At 38.8% G+C, this 20,824-nt stretch overlaps 1 protein-coding gene across 1 annotated transcript in view; it reads left to right on the plus strand.

Annotated features, from left to right (window-relative positions):
* The window catches only part of LOC104985510 (neurobeachin-like), a gene marked incomplete at its 5' end in the record, with an annotated part of 408,530 nt that overhangs the window by 379,766 nt on the left and 7,940 nt on the right, over window positions 1-20,824 (plus strand). Inside the window, 6 exons of the mRNA XM_010835724.1 lie at window positions 1,971-2,033; window positions 2,353-2,442; window positions 5,207-5,399; window positions 7,268-7,339; window positions 9,513-9,668; window positions 10,196-10,366. Coding sequence (XP_010834026.1) covers window positions 1,971-2,033; window positions 2,353-2,442; window positions 5,207-5,399; window positions 7,268-7,339; window positions 9,513-9,668; window positions 10,196-10,366 — 745 coding nt within the window. The remainder of the gene's footprint in view (window positions 1-1,970; window positions 2,034-2,352; window positions 2,443-5,206; window positions 5,400-7,267; window positions 7,340-9,512; window positions 9,669-10,195; window positions 10,367-20,824) is intronic.

Here is a 20,824-nt window from a genome sequence, read left to right on the forward strand (position 1 = left end):
AAGAAATTATTGGAGGACAGGATTACATGATAGCTAAAAGATAAATATTGAACTAGGAACCTTTAGGTCATGAAAGCATGTGATGTAGATCGTAGGGAAGAGAAATTCAGTTTTGTCTTAAAAGAAATAAATGTTGAATGTTGGGAACAGATTGACTTATTGAAAAGGTAAGATTGAGTACAACTTAAAATTCACCCTGATGCCATTTGAAGCATTTAAGATATATATATGTGCATGTGTACTCTGCCTCAATCCAAAAGGATGAGTGGCAGGACCCACTAGAGCAAACTGTACAGACGATTTCTAGAAATAAAGTCAGTTTCATAACATTTTCTAATATAATTTTAATAGTTCCCCTTCAGGAAAAAAGTTAAAGTCAAGCAAAGCATGTTTATTGATTCACTTCCTTTTTGAACATTTAAAAGCTACCTACTCAAATGCAGGGCACTGATCTAGGAATTTAAATGTGTTTGATTTTACTTCTGTCTCCCTCCCCACTCCCTGGTCCTCTATCTGGAGGAGTAAAAACACAAGTAATAGTAGATATCATTATATTTAGTTCATGATGCATTAAGCTGGGTATTGGACATTTTCTAACCAGGGCAACTTTTAACAGTACAATTCTTTTTTTTTTTTTTCCCAAATAATTCTCAGAATTTATTGTTAATAATGTGAACCTAACCAGAAATAGTCTCTCCCCTTTCTAATCATAAATCTTGCTTTGGGGAGATGAAGTATGATGGTATCTGTGTTAGCACAATTTAGTTGGTAGTCACAGTTCTCATGGAGAAGGCAATGGCACCCCACTCCAGTTCTTTTGCCTGGAAAATCCCATGGACAGAGGAGCCTGGTAGGCTGCAGTCCATGGGGTCGCACAGAGTCGGACACGACTGAAACAACTTAGCAGCAGGAGCAGCACAGTTCTCATGTGAGTGGACACCATGCAAATAAATGTATACATTAAAATTGGACCGTACTTAAAGAGATTTAGTAATTCATCCTGTTGCCTCTGCAAATAAAGAGCCAAAGCCCCATTATGCACTTGCTAAAATATGGCAGATAATGATGAATTCATGTTTAATATTGCTAATAAATTTGAAAATTCACACTTTTATTGATAAACATTTTCTTAAAATGCAGTCCAGGAGGACAGATTGTTAAATTTAAAGACTTTATAAATGAGAATTGAAGATAGTGATACGATTAGTGGCAGGGCTGTGCCAAGAGTCATCTACCAACTTACCTGACTCCCAAGCATTCAGCAATGACTTTCGTATTTCACTTTTATGTGCCACCAAACTGCACACAATTTTAGGGGAAAAATTAACATGGTAACAGAGTAATAATAATAGTAAATAATAGTAATAATCATAGTAAATATTGTGCTTCTCCTTATTGACTTAAATTACATGCTTATAATATTTCAGAAAAATATTTCTGTTAGTCTGGTTTAATATATTGCATTTTTTGGCTGTAAAATGTATGTATAGAAGAAATACTTAAATCTCTTTCAAGATTTTCTCTTTGACATAGGGACCAAAAAGGTGTATTGCACACTTCAGACAGTTTGCAATCTAGAAATATTCATCGGAAATGACAAAGTCTCATTAATATTTCCATCTGCATAGGTTTTAATGACATATTGCATAGGTTTTAATGGCGTATTGCATAGGTCAGGATGCCCCAAGAATTATTTCCTCTTTGGGTTAGTTCTCTCTAAAATTTCAGAAGATTTTTGAGAGGAATGAATTCATAGCTTATAGATAATATTTCAGAATATATCTTAGAATAGCATAGCACACTAAACTGTATTTTTTGTAGTGAAAGTTTTGCTGTATTTGATGACTATACAGAAGTCTTAATGTTCTTTCTACTTATTACTCTCTAATTGATTAGAAGACATGCTTATTTGAATTTTATCTTGTATCCTTAGTGGACTTTATGTTTCATTCTTTTTTTTTCCTATTAAGATTCCAGAAGCTTATTTCATTAGAGATCCCCATACGTTTCTTCTTACAAAGGACTTTATTAAGGTATTTGTGTTGTATTTAGTGTTCAGAGTGTTCTCTGGTCTCTAGCTGCTTGCATGTACTCATAGGATAACATTTCCACATTTAACCCCAGCTTCTAAATAAGAATAGTGACTTAACGGAAGCATGTTTGGAAGGAGAAGCAGAGCTTGTCTACAAAATACTAACACTTGGATGGTTCTGCACCCTGGGAGAAGAGCACCCGGTGAATTTTCTGGACTTTTTTCATGGCTGACTTGGGATACACTTTGCGTTGTCAGAGTGTGTTGACCTCTCTCGTTGATGCATACTGATTGTGACAATCACTCTCCTTCCCCTGCAGGCCATGGAGGCACAGATACAGAACTTTGGACAAACGCCATCTCAGTTGCTTATTGAGCCACATCCGCCTCGGAGCTCTGCCATGCACCTGGTAAGACGTAGCAGCTTGCGGAACATTTCTGTCTTTCTTTGTACCTGAGTAGAGTTCAAATAAAATAGTGATTTTTTTAGCAGCGTTTTAAATCTTCTCGATGTATTGGCTTAACTCTTCAGCCTCAGGATATACTGATTACCTAGAAAGAAACAGAAAAAGGAGTATAGTTCTTACCTTTAAGTTCGGCTTCAGCTAGCTCAGTTTTGGATTCACAAAAATCGCCGCCCTCTCTATTAGGAGTTGGCTCATATACATAAACCCCTTCATACACATACAGGCTTATAGATATACACAGGCACCAAAATTAGGTTACACTTATAAATTAGAATGAAAAATATAAAAGAAACACAATCTAAAGGTAGCTGGTTTGATCTTTGGGGGCAAAGTGTGGTAGAGGAAGTATTCATTTTAAGAAAAGGAAAGAAATATAAAGATAATATACAGCCTCTGCATGGCAGCAGTCAAGAAAATAGATTAAAAATAAGGACCTCAGAGCCAGATTTGGGTCAAGTACCATGTCTGCCTCGAACTAATGAATGAATTGGGCGAGGTATTTAAGCTCTTTGTTTACATTTCAGCCTGTGTAGCCTGAGGGTAACAAATCGCACCAGCCCTGAAAATGCAATGACTCAGTACTGTATGTAGCACTTAGACCAGCCCCTGGCATACAGGTACTCAGTAAATGTTAGCTGGCATTATATTCTCAGTTTGCAAGGGAAGAAGTAATAGTCTTTTCATTTCAATCTGAATCTTTTAAGATCCATTTTCATAAGAATACGACCCCTTTTCAGTTTTTAGCAAACAGTTAACATTTCTCTATTTAATTTGAAGGTAAAAATTTTTCTAAGAAACTACTTTAGAACTTACTTTTTCACTGTGGTTTTCCACTAAGCTTTTACTGAGGGAAAAAAAAATGCTTGACGGCAAAAATGTATTTGCAGCATGAATTACAGTTCATCAACTTTTCTAGATAATTGTCAAGGGACCAGATATCCTCATACTGGAGTAAAATGCCCTGGAACATGGTCCATAATATATGTATAAACAAATGTACAGGTTGTTATTGTGTGATAGAAGTATTGTTCATACCTTTCATTTATCCTGTCAGCTACTTTACACATTTGAATCGAGCCCCCTCTGTGTGCCAGGCATGACATTAAGCATTGGCAGTACAGAGGCGAGGCATCCTCTATACCGTCAAAGGGCTGGTAGTCCATCACCTACTGAAGCATAAACAAATGTGTGTGTTTGAAAACATTTCTTTTCCTATACAGTAACTCAGCTGAGCAATTTCACTGTTTAATGAACTCTGCTGCTTGAGGTGGGTCCTCACATGCAGCCAAACAGAGAGGCTTTCACCACGCGTGCCATCCCCAGCCCCACACCCAGGCACAGTGTAGACATGGGGCCTGCAGACCTGAGAGGAAGCATTTTAACAAACTGTCCAAGAGAATCTCTCTCACACTTTATTTTATGAAATGCTTTGGCAGAAGAGTTTTATCCCCGTGTTGGTTTTCTCTGTTTAATAATAATAGTAGTAAAAAATATTTACCCTGGAGAAATGCCCAGTCAGAACTCATTACTTTCCTAGGGGAAATTGTTAGAGGCTAAATTGGCATGGAACTGTTTATAAAGAAAATCAGCTTTTTAAGTTTATGTAGCAGAGAATTCACACACACACACACACACACACACACGTCTCTATAAAATAGTGAACAATTAGAAAACATGCATGAAAGCTAAATAGTGGTTATTTCCAGCATTCTTATCTGTCTTTTATGTAATAATGTGTACAGTATTTTGCAACCCACGCCAGTATTCTTGCCTGGGAAATCCCATGGACAGAGGAGCCTTACAGACTACATTCCATGGGTTGGCAAAGAGTCAGATATGTCTTGGCGACTAAACCACCACCACCATACTACTTACTAGTAGTACTAATAGTGTCTCCTTTCTGTCAAGTCATATGCTAGATGTTTGAGAAACAAAGATTAAAAAAGCAAAGAGAGTGTTGTCTCTCAGGAAGCTCACCATTGAGCACGGGAAGGAGCCTAAACCACGGTCATCAGAGACACAGCAGAAACGTGCCCATGGAGCACGGACAAGGGAGGCTGTGGAATTTTAATTATTTAGACTGTAGCCATGCCCCCACATCATCCAGGTAAAAGATGAAAGAATCAATTCACTTCGTATTTCACATAAACACTGTCGGGAACTGGCTTGACTGATCTTTCCACCACAGTGGTGTAACCGCACTGAAAAATTACACTGCATCATGTGGACATATCTCTAAGCTAACTTCTTAAATCTCTGGAAGCGTGTTAGTCACTCAGTCATGTCCGACTCTGCAACCCCATGAACTGTAGTCCACCAGGCTCCTCTGTCCATGGGATTCTCCAGGCTAGAATACTGGAGTGGGTTGCCATGTCCTTCTCCAGGGGATCTTCATGACCCAGGGATTGAACCTGGGTCTCCTGCATTGCAGGCAGAGTCTTTACCATGCAAGCCACCAGGGAAGCCCTCTTCCATCGTCTGGCAGCACCTAAATTGCAGCTGGTTATTAGTAATTGGGGGTCCTCTCCCAGCAGCTGTGCGGAGTGCCTGCTCCTTTGGCTGTGCCCGCCTCACAGACCAGAGCGCCGACTGCTCTGCTGCCTGCTTGCGCTCACGCTAGCTTGTTTTAATCTCACGCTCCCCCACGCTGTCACTAACTCTGTTATTCTTTCTGTTTTCTTTGCTCTCCTCCCTTTCTATTCAACAGTGTTTCCTTCCACAGAGTCCACTCATGTTTAAAGATCAGATGCAGCAGGATGTGATCATGGTGCTGAAGTTTCCGTCAAACTCCCCAGTGACGCACGTGGCGGCCAACACGCTCCCCCACCTGACCATCCCTGCAGTGGTGACGGTGACCTGCAGCAGGCTGTTTGCCGTGAACCGATGGCACAACACAGTAGGTACGTGGGCCTAAGGGAGTCACTTACTAGCGGGGTCTAAAACGCTGTGGTTCAGGTAAGTGTGTGGAAGGCTAGCGAGTGTGCCACATGAGCTACAGAAAGCAGCAGAATAAATAACTGCCAGACTTCACTAAATAACTCGTCTGCCTTCTTCATTGCTGCTGTGTTACAGTGCCGCACGCGGTGCTTGTTGTTGTTTAGTCAATCGGTCATGTCCAACTCTTGTGACCCCATAGATGGTAATCCACCAGGCTTCTCTGTCCATGGGATTTCCCAGGCAAGAACACTGGAATGGGTTACCATTTCCTCCTCCAGGGGATCTTCCCAACCCACGGATCGAACCCTTCTGTCTGCATTGACAGGCAGATTCTTTCCCACTGAGCCACAGGGACGTTCACAGAATGCTTGGCTAATGGATCAGTATCTAATAAGTATTTGATGAATTGAAGCAGTTCTACAAATAATTCAGGTCCTCCCACCCTGCTCCTGCAAGGGGAAGAAAAAAAAAAAAACACAAATTTTATCCCATACTAAACAAAAACAAGTTTGAATCTAGGTGGTTTCAAATCCTTTTTCTCCCACTTGATTAACTCATTTAGGAAATATCCGAATGACCACTTTGTGTCAAGTGGTCCTGGGCACTGGGAGTGCAGCAGTGGACAAGGCAAATAGCATCCCTCTCTTTGTGGAGCTTTGAGTCCGAGAGAAGACAAAATCTAAATTGTTTAGCCATTTCATGTGTGTTTTCTCCAAACTCATTCCTGAAGGTTCCAGCCAGTACATCTTGAAGTGATATAATTCTGTCATGAAAATTTGACAAATTGATACTTATCCAGCCAGGACAGCAGTGGATGTGACTAAATGATTTAGTTGGCCCAGTTCATTACTTATATGATCTCCGTAGAAGCCTCAATATCCCCACTGTCTCTAAGTTTGAATGGCTGACCCACACCAAGTTCACCTGAATCTTAATTCTACTGACTTCTGCATCACTCTGGAAAACCAGATTACTTTTAGCTTAATCTCCTAAGAATTTCTGAATACCCCTGTTTTATGGTTATTGGTAATACTTTCAACATGAAGTAGAGCGACTTCCATTCACTCAGAAATATGGAGAAGACGTCTCTTAAAAATATCTGAGGTTGGCTAAAAGGTTTGTTCAGGTTTTTCCATAATACTTTACAGAAAAACCTGAATGAACTTTCAGACCAACCCAAATATGACTTTATCATTCACAGGAGTCTTAGCCTCTAGAAATATTTTGCACTGAGAGAAAGCTGTGAAGATTTGAATTTTGTTTTCTTTAGAGTTGTTCTAAAGTTTTATATGTTACCCCATGTAAGAAATTAGGACTAAAGAACTCAGTCAAGCTCTAAATATTAATCCTCTGAAAGTAGCTTTTAGGTTAAGATTTAGGTGTGGCTCAGTTGTGTACCTTCAGTTGACTTGTCATCTTTTGAAAGAAGCTGGAAGGGATGGGAGTCCCATCTTCCTCTCTGCCTTGGCCCAGGTCAGCCCCTGCTTACACCCATTTCTACATGTAGACATAACCTTTTACTTAGATTTCAGCTCTCTGATGGATTCCAGAAATGTTATCGTCTTCTATTTTATCCAGCTTTTTCTGTTGTTAGGATAACAACTCTTCCCAGCTTTCTCCATCTTAAGTGGAAACCAACAGTCCCTGTTGTAATGCTTTTTTTAAGATTTGTCTTCAAAAACATGTAGTGTGACTGAATGATTCTTACAGTAATTTACCAAATAATTTTTAAGAAAATACATATTTTGTATAATTGTTATAACACTGCTTATTAGGAAATTCCTCCATTCTGAGAACTTTATGGTCATTTTCTCTTTTAATTAATCTTTAGGCCTCAGAGGAGCTCCAGGTTACTCCTTGGACCAAGCCCATCATCTTCCCATTGAAATGGATCCACTAATTGGTATGTTAACAACAAAAAATACGTTTTCATAAATGCTGCCTATCCACAGATTCCTATGTGGTTATTTATCACAAATGACAGTTGAATGATACTTTTGCTGTCACAAATTAATGTACAAATAATGTCAAATTGCCATCAAGGAGCTGTGCAAATCATAACATGTCATCTAAGAATTTTTTGTTATTAAAATAATGATTTGTGGTATTTTCTTGGTATTTCCAGAGGTCATTTAGATTGGTTCTAAACAAGGTATATAATTCCAAACTGTGCTTTCTTTCAGCCACAACTCTTCTTTAACAACTTTATATTATTTCAAATATATAAGGATTCAAAGCTATTATTAAGAAAGTTGATTCTAAAGAATAACTTTTCTGGAAATCTCCATTCAATAGAGCTAAGCATTTTTTTTTTTAATTTAAGATTTTATATGAATTGCAAACTCAGGAGCTGTAACTGTTTGCAGCAGTATTCAAAGTATTTTTTTTTATTTTATTTTATTTTTAAACTTTACATAATTGTATTAGTTTTGCCAAATATCAAAATGAATCCGCCACAGGTATACATGTGTTCCCCATCCTGAACCCTCCTCCCTCCCTCCCTCCCCACACCATCCCTCTGGGTCGTCCCAGTGCACTAGCCCCAAGCATCCAGTATCGTGTATCGAACCTGGACTGGCAACTTGTTTCTTACATGATATTTTACATGTTTCAATGTCATTCTCCCAAATCTTCCCACCCTCTCCCTCTCCATTTTTAAATAATCACATACACATTTATTAGCTGTGTGATGCAGAACAAGTGTCTTAATCTTTCTGGGCCTCAGTTTCATATCTGTAGGATGGTTCCTAATAATGTTCATTCTGCCTGTTCTCATGGGATCATATGAGAGCTAAATAAGAAAAAAATAGAATGTGGTTTGAAAAATTATAAAGCCATAAGCAATTTATGGTATTTTTTCCTTCGATTAATTCAGCCTCCATTTTGAACCCAGAAATAAGATGCAAGGCAGCCATTTAGGTTAGTTACCTATACTCCTACACAGAAGAGCACTTATATTTCTCTTGGAGAATATATGCTTAGGACAAGGAATATTTTTCAAGTGGATTCCAGCTTCTAGCTGTTTCTCTGCTAAAAAATAGCAACAGTTTCACGTACAGCTAGAATGTAACCGTGGAAGATTAATAGCTGTATTCTATTAATCAAGCACCAACTACATAGTTTTCAAGGGACTCAGACCTTTGATTTTCTTTTCCTTTGCTGTTTTTAAAATTTTTTGTTTTTACTTTTTGCCTTCTCTGGTAATTATTATTATAGTGTTAGTCGATGTCCACAAATAGTAACACTTACATTTAATTGGTGTTAGGAAGTGATGGTGGTCTTCTACATCTGCATTTTCTGTTTAAGAATTCAGCCCAGGGATCTGGCCTGGAAGGACGGTGTGGAGGAAGGGACAGGCTGGCATGCAGACAGGCACTGGGGAAATCACAGGGCGTCTCTCAGTTCTTGACTCTATTCAATTCAGCCCCAGTGCTGCCCGTGACTCTCTGCCTGTCTTTTTCTTCCCCAGCCCCTCTCCCATCTTTCTCATTCCCCTCCTCCCCTGCTAGCCCATTCTTGAAAGGCTTCTGTTTGTTGACAATCCAGGTCTTTAAAGCTGCTGACTTAAAGCTCCCTGAGGGGCCACCTACATAACAACACCCCTCGCACAAATCCCTACTTTCTTCTTTTCCCATGAATCATAAAGGCCATCAGAAAATGACAGATGGGGGCAAATATGAAGACATTTTTTCATTATGTAACATACTTCATACAATATTTATTCCTTATTATTATTGAACTTGTTGGTCAATAATGAACTTGTGCAGGGTGAATATCTATTGAATTAAGTGCATATAAATATTTTTATTATGTTGTAAATTCCCATCTTGAATTCCTCATATCAGTGGAAGAACTACTTAAATTTCCAACAAATTTTTAAATATATAATATGGTTCATAAATAATCATTGCTACTAAACAGTTTATATTCCTCATGAGGAAATGCTAAAATCTTAATCATATAGCATTAGAACCCATTTCTAGATAAATGAAGCATAAAAGTATTCCTTCTATAAGTGCTTGGTGAAACTCTTTGTAGAATCTCTCTTTAAATTCCTGTATCTATTTTACATTTAGCCAATAACTCTGGTGTGAATAAACGGCAGATCACAGACCTCGTTGACCAGAGCATACAAATCAACGCACATTGTTTTGTGGTCACAGCAGATAATCGCTATATTCTTATCTGTGGATTCTGGGATAAGAGCTTCAGAGTTTATTCTACAGAAACAGGTAAACTGAGCTATGAAATACCTTATCCTCATCAGAATGCCCGTTGTTTCACCTAAAGCTTCATATGAAGTCATACTTCTTAATGTAGGTGTCTTCATCTTGATGCCAAGATTCCAATTAAATGTCCACATTGGAAGTAATTGACTGCTTCTAATTTCATCCATTCTGAACTTTAACGTGAGTTGAGCCCTGAGTTCATGGGACAAAAGGGACTACTGTCCCCCTCCCCCAAATCAAATCCAGTAAAAGGCCTTAAAGCTCCCCTTAGTCTAGCCTAGCCTGGGAGGAAAAAAATCATGATTGTGTTATTTTATAAGTTCTTTTCTTAAAAAAAAACCGAAGTGACGTTCTTGTATCATTTTTTCAGAAGGGATTCAAGAACCTAAATCTGTAGCTAGATTTGAATTACCTTGTAAGTTTGCAGGTCTGTAGAGTCACTTTCCACAAATCTAGTAGAATAAAGTTAAGCTTACTACCATTGAAAGAAAAATAGCCATTGGATTCAACCTGCCGTTTCTGTGTTGCAGGGAAACTAACTCAGATTGTATTCGGCCACTGGGACGTGGTGACGTGCTTGGCCAGGTCTGAGTCGTACATTGGTGGGGACTGCTACATTGTGTCTGGGTCTCGTGATGCCACCCTTCTGCTCTGGTACTGGAGCGGGCGACACCACATCATAGGGGACAACCCGAACAGCAGTAAGTATTGGTCTGGAATTGTCCCATCAGACTGTAAATTCCTTTAATTTCCCTAATAACTTTTGCTGGGGTTGTAAGGATCTTAAAATATGAAAGCTTAAATAGCATTGGAATATAGCTGTATTCTTTATTGGAATATAGCTGTATTCAAAGTGTAAAAAGAGAGCAACCACTGTAACCTTCAGCCTGAGGAAACTCCCAGATCCCCTCCCAGTGACCCTCTGCCCAGCTGCCCTTCCCCGGTCTCCAAATGTCCCCATCCTTTCAGAATTTCCTTCCATGTCACCTGGTCCTTTCAACTTCCTGTGATTTCTCTCAGCTGAATGTATTCTCTCCCTTCTCTGAAATTCCATACACTTTATTTGTGCCTCCTGAGGACACTTACTGCTTTCTATCAGGGGTATAGTCAGTATCTCTGTTTATTTATTTGACAGTGATTGAGTACCCCCTCAGGTTAGGCATGGGGGGGAGCAAAAGCTGAATAAGATGATTTCTTTGTTTAGGGTGATTCCTGAGTGTTTTTTACTCAACAGTGCTCCCAAAAATATTCCACAGGGAAAAAAAACAGGTACTCCAGAGTAAAATAAATTTTAGAAAACACAGTATATATACTCTTATTCTCTATGTAAGCTCTGAAAGTGTCACACAAATACGTCTGTTGATGTTTGTATAAACCAGAGTTTCTCAAGGGCTTCCCAGCTGGTGCAGTGGTAAAGAATCGAATGCAGGAGACACAGGTTTGATCCCTGAGTTGGGAAGATTCCCCTGGAGAAGGAAATAGCAACCCCACTCCAGTATTCTTGCCTGGAGAATCCCATGGACAGAGGAGCCTGGTGAGCTACAGTCCATGGGGTCGCGAAGAGTCTCACACGACTGAGCACACACACGCACACATGGTTTCTCAAACATGTTTTCCGAGGAACCTTTTGCTCATGAAAGAGCAGTTATTATTCCTGCGAAATGTTGTTCTGAGGAAGCTCTGAAGCGCACCATGAGACCCTCTCTTTGCATCTGAAGGTTCTGATTCCTGGCATAGTTGCACACATTATAGGTTTTCAATAAATACTGTTAAATGACTGAGGAACTAGATAACAGATTTCCTAGAAATAATTACTGCTTTTAACTACCAAGCTTGTATCTCCTGTAAAATAGAGAATGATTTCTGTAAACTGTTAATAATGGTGAGTACCTAAACTAGGGTTATTCCAATTATAATTCATACATTGGTCACAATGTTAACAGTACTCTGAAAACATGAGTTTGGGAATATTTATGATGAAACAGAGCTAAGAATTTCCCAGGAATACTATGTCCCTGCCACTGAAATACTATAGAGAAAAAAGAAACGTCCAGGAGACCAAGGTATAACTGTGAGAGAGCTGGGCATGGAAATCTTCATGTGTATATGAAGGTAGTGAGAGAAGGAATGACCGGGTGATTTAGATGACCCGGTGATTTAGTCTTGTCGCCCATAGCTAGAGGTGAAGAAAAGTAGATGAAGCGACTGAAAGTGTATTATGAAGTTGTGTCTCTGACTGTAGATACTAAATAAGAGAAAGTATGTGTAATTATACATTTTAGCCTCTGCTCCAAGTTGTGAGATATTGGTTTGAGGAAAACACATATTCAGTGTTGCTTGATTTCCAACCAGCGCAACTAATCAGCCACCAGTTCTACAGTATACAAAACATCATACTCTAACTGCTAATAAGTCATTTACTCTTTTTAAAACTGTATCCCTAAAAAAAGGGCTTTGCTTTTAACAGGATTCTTGTGGTGTGTGTGTGTGTGTGTAAAATATATTTGACCTACTTTATTATTATACTTTATTATTCTTAATCATGGTACATTATCACATGTATTTTGTCTAAATGTATTTTTACATATTTCCAAATTTCCTTTTTTGAGACTAGTGTAGCATTCATTACAAGAGAAGTTGAATTGAGCACCAGAGCTGTGTGGTATCTTCCATCTATTAGTGATACAAATTAGAAGTTATTAGATAGAAAAAACTTTATAAAGAAGCAAAATAGTGTTTTAAATCCAATTAATTAACATCTTCAAAATGAAGCTCAGAAATGATGAAAATGATGTTTCCAAAAAGAATTCATTTCTTAAAAACTACCATCTGGTAGTAGACAAGATAATATAATGTCCTGCTATGAGATAAAAATGTTAAATTATAGTAATTATCTGTTAACTACTTTATTTTCTAATTATCATCTAAACGAAATGATGGTTGACAAATGATCGTATCTTTGCTCCATCACTTAGCAAGAAGAGTGAAATGTAGTATTATTTAGAGTATTCAAAGTTCCTATGGTAGGAGCTGTGTAATAGGAATGTTTATGTTAATTCTTAAGAACAAAACTGTGACTGATAGATTTGTTAAAATGTAGCATTTTATTTAAGCTTTAAATAAAGACAGGACTATCCCTAAGAAATTATTGCATAATATTACATATACAGTATTGTCTCCATTTGTGGGGATATACATTTTTTATTAAAAACTGTCATCATCATTATAAACCTAAAGGACTTTCATAAAACCCACCCTGCCAAGACTTTCCTAGACATTTAATGTGAGCATATATAGCATGGTTCCACTGTATTTGTTATCCTTAACATAAAAGGGAAGAAATGCTCTTCTAGATTAAACAGGATGAGTTGCTAAAGTATTGGCCAAGCAGCAAGCATGTACTGAACATGTGCTGTGTCCTGGTACTGTATTAGCAGCTGGGAGGGCTGGGCAGTCAAAGTCTCTGATTTTCTGGGGTTCACCCAAAAGTCTGTATTATAATGTATATAGACTGTAAGAGTCACAAAACTGCTTCTCTTGCTTGGAATTATCAAGTGTACTGAGCATTGCATGAATCATGAATTGCTATCAGATAATATTTAGTTTCCTAAGTACTTGTATCTACAAAATGTTTAATGTTATATCTTGGGCACAGATGGATGATTATATAAAAACTGATTTCAGCTTTTTGCCACATGGATAGTAAAAATCATGATAGTAAAAAAGTCATTTTTAGTAGTTGATCGACTTGACTGGTTTGTAACTGACTTAATCTGTTAGAAAAGGCAACCTCCCAGCTCATGTAGGCATGCCTAGAGAGACCTTATATGTTGGTCAATTCACCTTTTGCAGAGGCAGTCAAAGCACACACTGAATTGACTGTCACATCAGGGATCAGCCATGGGTCTTTGCCATCAGAAAACCCACAATATGAAAGGGAAAAGCTTTTCTTTTTCCAGTTTCAGTTTAATCTGTTCTAGCTACCAATTCATAGGTCAGAGAATCAGGCTATATGTGCTTTCTATCTCATAATGCATTGCTACACAAGACCAAAAAGCTAGTTACGTCTAAATTCATATTAAAGTGTGTGACACAATGCCCTTAGGTTTCAAGGGTTGTATATATTAACCTAGACTTGAAGAGGGAAGTCCTAGCATGAAATGTAATATCCCAGTAGCTGTTAGAATTCAGGACTTGGTCTTGCTGTGGACATTAAATTCGCTTTGTATGTCAGAAGCTGAATCATATTTATCCAGCACACCACCATAATGTGATAGGATTCATTTACTCACCTTATGTGCACATCACTAAAACTTCCTCAAGATAAACTCAAGCACTTTAATAGATGTATGCTTCTTTTACATTGTCATTATTATTTTTTAATGGATAGCTCTATTGGTGTCACAGAGGGAAAAAATAATGTTTCTGCATTTTTTTAGGTAAGTTTGAAAAAGTTAATGGCTTCATTGTATCAAATACATATATTGTTGTGACTAACTTGGACATCTCATAAATAAATCTTTTTCTAATTGCCTTTACAGTTTTAATGAATTTGCCACAAATACAATGAAAACGTGTAAGCAGATGATTACAGAGTTTCAGACCATTAAAGAAACATGCAAAGGCTACCTGGCCTAGGTTCCAGTTGAATTAATTATACTGGTTTTATTAATATATTGCAGGCTAATATTCACTGCTACTCTTTCAAACTTGCAACTCCGAACATAGACAGTTTTCCTGTAGATGTAAATAGGTGCCTGACGAGATAACAGAATTGCAGAGATGTGAAGGACACACGCTTTGATCTGAAGCAGACTCTTACACAAATTGTGAAACTAATTTGGAAGTGATAAAAATTAATTTGCGCACTTTAATTGGAAGCAGGCGACCGCCTGAAAGGAAGGCGAGCAGAGCAGGCAATCTGTGCTCAAAGCTGATTGAATTTTTTGTCAGGCAGGTATCTTGGACTTGGCCGCTTATCCTCCTGAGCCCTTCTCTACAATATATTACAGCCCATCTCTGACCGGTGTTCTTTAAAAGGATCAATGCTATTCCTATTGAATCCCTGGAGCCCCAAATTTCATTGATCTTGGGACTTGACATTTCTCATTACGTGCGGTAGCTTCCAACGAGATAGTCACAAGAGGGCAAGTCAACATTGTCTCTTCAGCAGACACTTAAAACACATCAGGGCCTCAGCTCCAAATCCAGTCTGCTTGTAAAATATGTGGTTTTAATGTCTATACCAGATACAAGGTGCTGGATAGAGAGCTGGTTGACATTTTTTTTTAATCATAGCAACAGGAAACTTTGAAAGAGAATTTACTGTTCATCTTTGCAAATCAAATCTACGAATACACTTTGAGTCATATGTGTAAGAGCTTGTTATTGTGCTTTTTCAATTTCACTTTTGAAAAACAAGGCTTTAGCTCACGTTTGAGCATTATGCAAAACAAACTATAAAATGAGAAGCCCATTGAAAAGGAGACTCCAGCTGTGCACACATCTTTTCCCTGGGCTCCCATTGTGTAAGCCTCAGCTCTGGACACTGACACTCCTGCCAGCTCCAACCTATCACTAAACATCTGCCAAATCACATCCCTTGCTTTGTCTGCATCCAGCCTTCTTTTCAAATGACCATCCTGGTGCCCAGCTCCACAGCCACCACTAACCAGTGGTGCTATGGAGGATGAAGAAAGCTTAGACAAAGAATAACCTAAAGATATTATATGTATAGTATATATAATTATATATTTTGAGAGGAGGTGTGGGGTCACACAGTGGGACACGCCTGAAGTGACTTAGTAGTAGTAATAGTAGGCACACGTGTAATAACTTTGAGAGGAGGTGTAGTTACGTGTGTAATAATTCTTACCGTGTAGGGTTTCCTGGGGACCAAAAGACAATGTCCATAATGTAATGCCCCTAGTACAGGGCCCATTCTGCAGGAGACCTCCTCCCGTGCCCTCAGCCCAACATTTGGAGACTTTATAGGGTTCTCGACTAAGAAGAGGACTCCTTGCCACTCAGCTTCTGCTTTTCCTTCCCCCTTTAAAGAACTGAGGCTGCAAGAGTCTTTGTCTTGAGCCAGAAGCAATCTAAGAAACAGACGTGACTAATGTGCTCTCATGATCCAGGTGTCTTGGATCTATACCAGCGGGATCTCTGGGCACCATGCAGAATCGCACCTCCTGGGGAAAGGCAGGCGGATGATAACTGTAGATTATTTGGGGAAGAGGATGGTAGCACAGTTGAGTACTGTGACCTAGATCCTAGTCTTGAAGGCTCAGGACTTCAAGGACAGACATCTGCCCTGAAACAGCAATGCTCAGGGGAAAATGTGGTCAGTGCCCTCTCTGAAGAAGAAAAAGAATAACTTAGACTTAATGACTAGATAGGTTTATATCTATCGTCTATTTTTTTTTTCAAGTACTCCATGAGTGCGTGATAAAATGAAATCACATCATGGGACTTTTTCCAACCCATGAAATGTTTTTATGTGGGTTACCTTGTGACCTGTGGAAAATGCAGGCCCAGGTGTTTCTAGTACTTGGGCCACAAACCTCTGCAGCAGGCCCTCAGGTGGCCAAGGACACAGTGTCTCAAGAAGGGACTCCTCATGACTAAAATGATGTCTAGCATCATTTTTTTTTTTTCCAAAATAAATCTTGAAATCAGAGAGCCCTGATGAAAATACTACACCCTTTGAAATCTCTTATTCTGGAAACTCAGGTCAAAAATCCATCATTTTTATATAGGTATAAACATGACTGAAAATACTTTCTGCAGTGATTCTGCAATGACCCCACAAAGGCCAGGGATAAAATCTGAATGTCATATATCATCAGGAGGTTCATTTTCTGACTCCAGCAGAACCACACTAAGGATCACAGAAAATCTCTGCTGTTTTTGTTTAGCTCTAATGTAGAAGAACTCAAGCTTCTCCTGCATATCAGTAGTCCCGTAAATGAGGTTTAAAATAATAAGGACCATGAGTAATCTTTACTTTGATCACTTGTCTGAAAGCCACAGCCTATCACGCTGAAAGGCTCTTTTGTCAGTTCTATGTGGATAGCAGCATCGGATACCTTTGTACTTTTTTCATCATCCATTTAAAAAATATTGAAATGACTTGTGATAAAAATGAGATGGAATCTGTTTATTGTAAGCCTGGTATATTTGCTCTTTCCAAATACTTGCTTAGGAGGAATCTTAAAATCGGACTTCTTTTTTTTCATTCATCGTAATTCCATCACACAGAAAGCTCTTCTTCTGAGAAAGTGACTCTGGAAGGAGGGCAGTGGTGCTCTGGTCCTCAGAGGAGAGGTCTCACCTGCACCTCCCTCTGCACGGCGCCCTTTGACCCTCAGCTACATCCATCAATTGTGATGTGACACTGACGGAATATTTCTAGGATTGTGAATGATTGTCCGGGTGGGTGACATCTGTCCCTGGCAGTGAAATGAATTATAGGGAATATGTTGACCCCCACTCCCGCTGCCGCTGCAGATTCCCCAACTCAAAACCCCAGAACAACATGTTATTTACTCTTCTGTAGTTGAAAGCAGGAAACCATGCTTCTCAGGGGCCCTACAGAATCTTCTAATAGTTAAGTTTCGCAGTTTACTCAAATGACCTGGGGAAATTGCAATGAAAAATAAAACATTTTAAAATTTTTAAATCAGAGGTAAGCCTTGGAAAAACTTACTTCCTCATAGAAAATGTATTACATACTTAAGGAATATGTTTACTATTTTTATACATTTTTAAAATTTCCTGCAATAGAACTAGATTGCCTTTAACTTTTTCTGTGGCATATAGGGGAAAGGTTTATAAAACTATATAAATTTTATTAAATATATAATTGTAAGATGTTTAATTCATCAGTCTCTCCAAGATAAAATAATCACTTAGAAAAATTAAGGATGATATTACACATAAAATCTTGTCAGTAATTAATCCTCATTTTGCCAGGGAACATAGGGCATCTTTGAAGCATAAATTTAGAATCAAATGACAGACTAACATGGGCTTTTAGCTTCCCTTCCCACTCACCATCTAGGTAAGAAATGTCTCAAACACAAAATGGAAGCTGATGGATGTGAGGAAACTCACAGAAAACAGTGAGCAGTTCTTGGGGAGACAGAACACCAGTGGGTCTGAAGGAAGAGATATTGGCAGATGGAAAGAGTATTGAGTACCTTGCTGGGTAGAACGCTTTCATTATGTACTTTCTTCACAGAATTTTCCATGCATGACCTATTGAAGCCTTCCCTCCTGCCACATGGGGCAGGAATCAGAGCACTGCCCAGGGCTGGATCATTGCCAGGGGAGTGGCTGACCCAGGAGCAGGGCACAAGCTCCAGCCCTTGGACATTCACTTCCTCCACCGCCTCCTTCACAGTGAGGGAATCGCAGCCCAGGAAGTGTAGGACGTCTCTCTGAGAGATGAGATGGAGGAGGGGGTTCAGCCTGATCCAGAAAAAAGTATGAGTTCACAGAGAAAAGCAGGCTAGCATGCAGGATCTCAGGCATCCTAAAGGAAAGATCACAGACCCAACAACCAGGTGAAGCAGAGTGAACAGGAGAGAAATACAGAACTTTCTCAAAAGTCTTAATATTTTCTAAGGTATGAGAAAGGGGACATTAAAGCCATTGGTAATAGTCTATATTTTTAAGCTGGGGGTGAGTACAAGGTAATTCATTTTATTTTCTTAACCTTATATATGCTATAAATATTTAATAAATAATTAATGTTTTTAACCTAAAAGCAAATGAAAATACACATAGTTGTGTGGAAGCTACCAACTTGAATTTTTTAATTATCAATAAAAATAGTCTACAATAATATTCCTCAAACTTTCTAATACACTGACCCCTTTTAAAAAGTACAAAATTATTACTAACCCCCCAAAAATCTCTGACTCTAAGGAATGTGTTCTTGGACTCCTTGAATCTAGTTTGAGAAACATTGACTTAATTAGCTCATCGTAATCTTTAAGTGCATTTCAACTATTAATTGCCACAGCATAGATTTTTGATGGTGGAGAAAGATTTCATCTTTACAACTGGTTAAAAATATAGAGTATCATCAAAATGTAAATCTGAAATTTAAAATTTTTCATAGAACTTTTCAGTCTCAATAAAATAGCCACAGATCCCAGGATACACAGACCATAATTTGATAAATACCAAGAATTCTGGAAGAGTTGCAGTCACAAGGCCAAGTTACAACATGACTTCTCAAGCAGGAAAAAGTAATGGTCAAATGATACTGACAACATGAAATAATGATATTTTTATATATGCACAAAGGCTTATTTATGTATAATACTTGCTCTTTGCTGAAATTATATTGTAGCATCAACTGAACAATACATCCAAGATGAATAACAAAATCATACAAGTTTGCTGGAACTATTTAATAATTAAAGAGGCAATATAAGGCATTAATAAGTGTGACGTTGTTAATGAAAAGTGGAAATAGTTTGGATATTACAAGGCATTGATAAATATTTGTTGGATCTGACATGAATAGGCAGATGTTAATTGTTAATAAGCATTTCATGTCCCTCTTCTGAGCACCCTGCCTTCAACAGAGTTTCACTTCAGAGTCTGTTGGGTCCTCATATCCTATCCTGTACAGCTGACACTGCCTTTCTTTTCCCTTGTACCAAAGCAGCCACTCCAGACTGTACCCAGGATGGCAGCATACCCAATGCACCTTCCAAAATTCCTGTCTGCATTTCTGTTGTTTCCTTTTCCTCCACACTTTTGTACCAAGACTGTAGCAATCCCTCATTTCCATCTCGAAAGTGGCTTCTCCGAATGACTTTCCCAGCAAGACGTCGCTGGGCAAGAAGCCCTCTCAATTTTGCTGGTCCTTCTCACAGTCTTACAGGCATGCAGTTTATTCACCAATATTCTGCTTTTCTCTCCATTCATTTGTGGATTTTTTTTCTTTCTTTTTTCTTTTTTGTTTAATCCCATTTCGCTCTGTGCACCCACGTTTGTTCTTCACACTTGTCATTGTTGAGTGCCTCCAGTGGTCAACCTGTGGAAGATGTGCCATGGTGGTTGGATGTGTTCTAAGCAATTCCAGGTTACAACGTACGTCTTCTTTATACTCCCAACTCCTAACCCGCTGAGAAGACCTGTCACTTAGAAGGCATGCACTCAGTACAGAGGGCAAAGCACTTGGCAGTCAGAATGCTGATGCAGAATATTCAGCTGCTCTTTCTTGGCTAGGATCGCACCAAAGTCAGATGGAGAATTAAGATGATCATCTGATTGTCTCTTCTTTGCTCTACTACTTTCCATTCCCATCTCCAAAAAAATTAAAGCACCATAGCCTGTTTTGTTGAAGATCTTAAGGAACATTTTTAAAGGGGTAAGAGCAAGTGTTGCAAAATTACCTAGCTCTGGGTTCAGTTCCAACACTTGCTCCTATATGAACTTGTGTAAGTTGAACAACCTTTCAAAGCTTTGGAGTTCTATAAAATAGAAAAAATAATTGTACCTACCTCCTATGTTTTGGCAAGCTTGATTTCTATTTCTTCACAGTAATCAGAAGAAAAAAAAGTATTTCTCACCACTATCATGATGTTATAAGTAGGTCACATTTGTTGACTTAGCCGTCATCTAAGCATCCTGAGTCAAAGCTATGGTTTTTCCAGTAGTTGTGTATGGATGTGAGAGCTGAGCCATAAAGAAGAATTAATGCTTTCAAACTCTGGTGCTGGAGAAGACTATTGAGAGTCCCTTGGACTTGCAAGGAGATCCAACCAGTCAATCCTAAAGGACATCAGCCCTGAATATTCATTGGAAGGACTGATGATGAAGCTGAAGCTCCAATACTTTGGCCACAATGCATAGAGCCAACTCATTGGAAAAGACCCTGATGCTGGGAAAGATTGAAGGCAGGAGAAGGGGGCAACAGAGGATGAGATGGTTGGATGGCATCACCGACTCAATGGACATGAGTTTGAGCAAGCTCTGGGAGACAGTGAAGGACAGGGAAGCCTGGCATGCTGTAGTCCATGGGGTCACAAAGAGTTGGACACGACTGAGTGACTGAACAACAGCAAAAGCTTCCTGTGTGGTAGGCACAGTAGGTTTCCTCATTTTGCAGATGAGGAAAAAGCAGAGAGATTAAATAA

This window comes from Bison bison, unplaced genomic scaffold, assembly GCF_000754665.1.
Source record: "Bison bison bison isolate TAMUID 2011002044 unplaced genomic scaffold, Bison_UMD1.0 scf7180017864048, whole genome shotgun sequence".
NCBI lineage: Eukaryota > Metazoa > Chordata > Mammalia > Artiodactyla > Bovidae > Bison > Bison bison.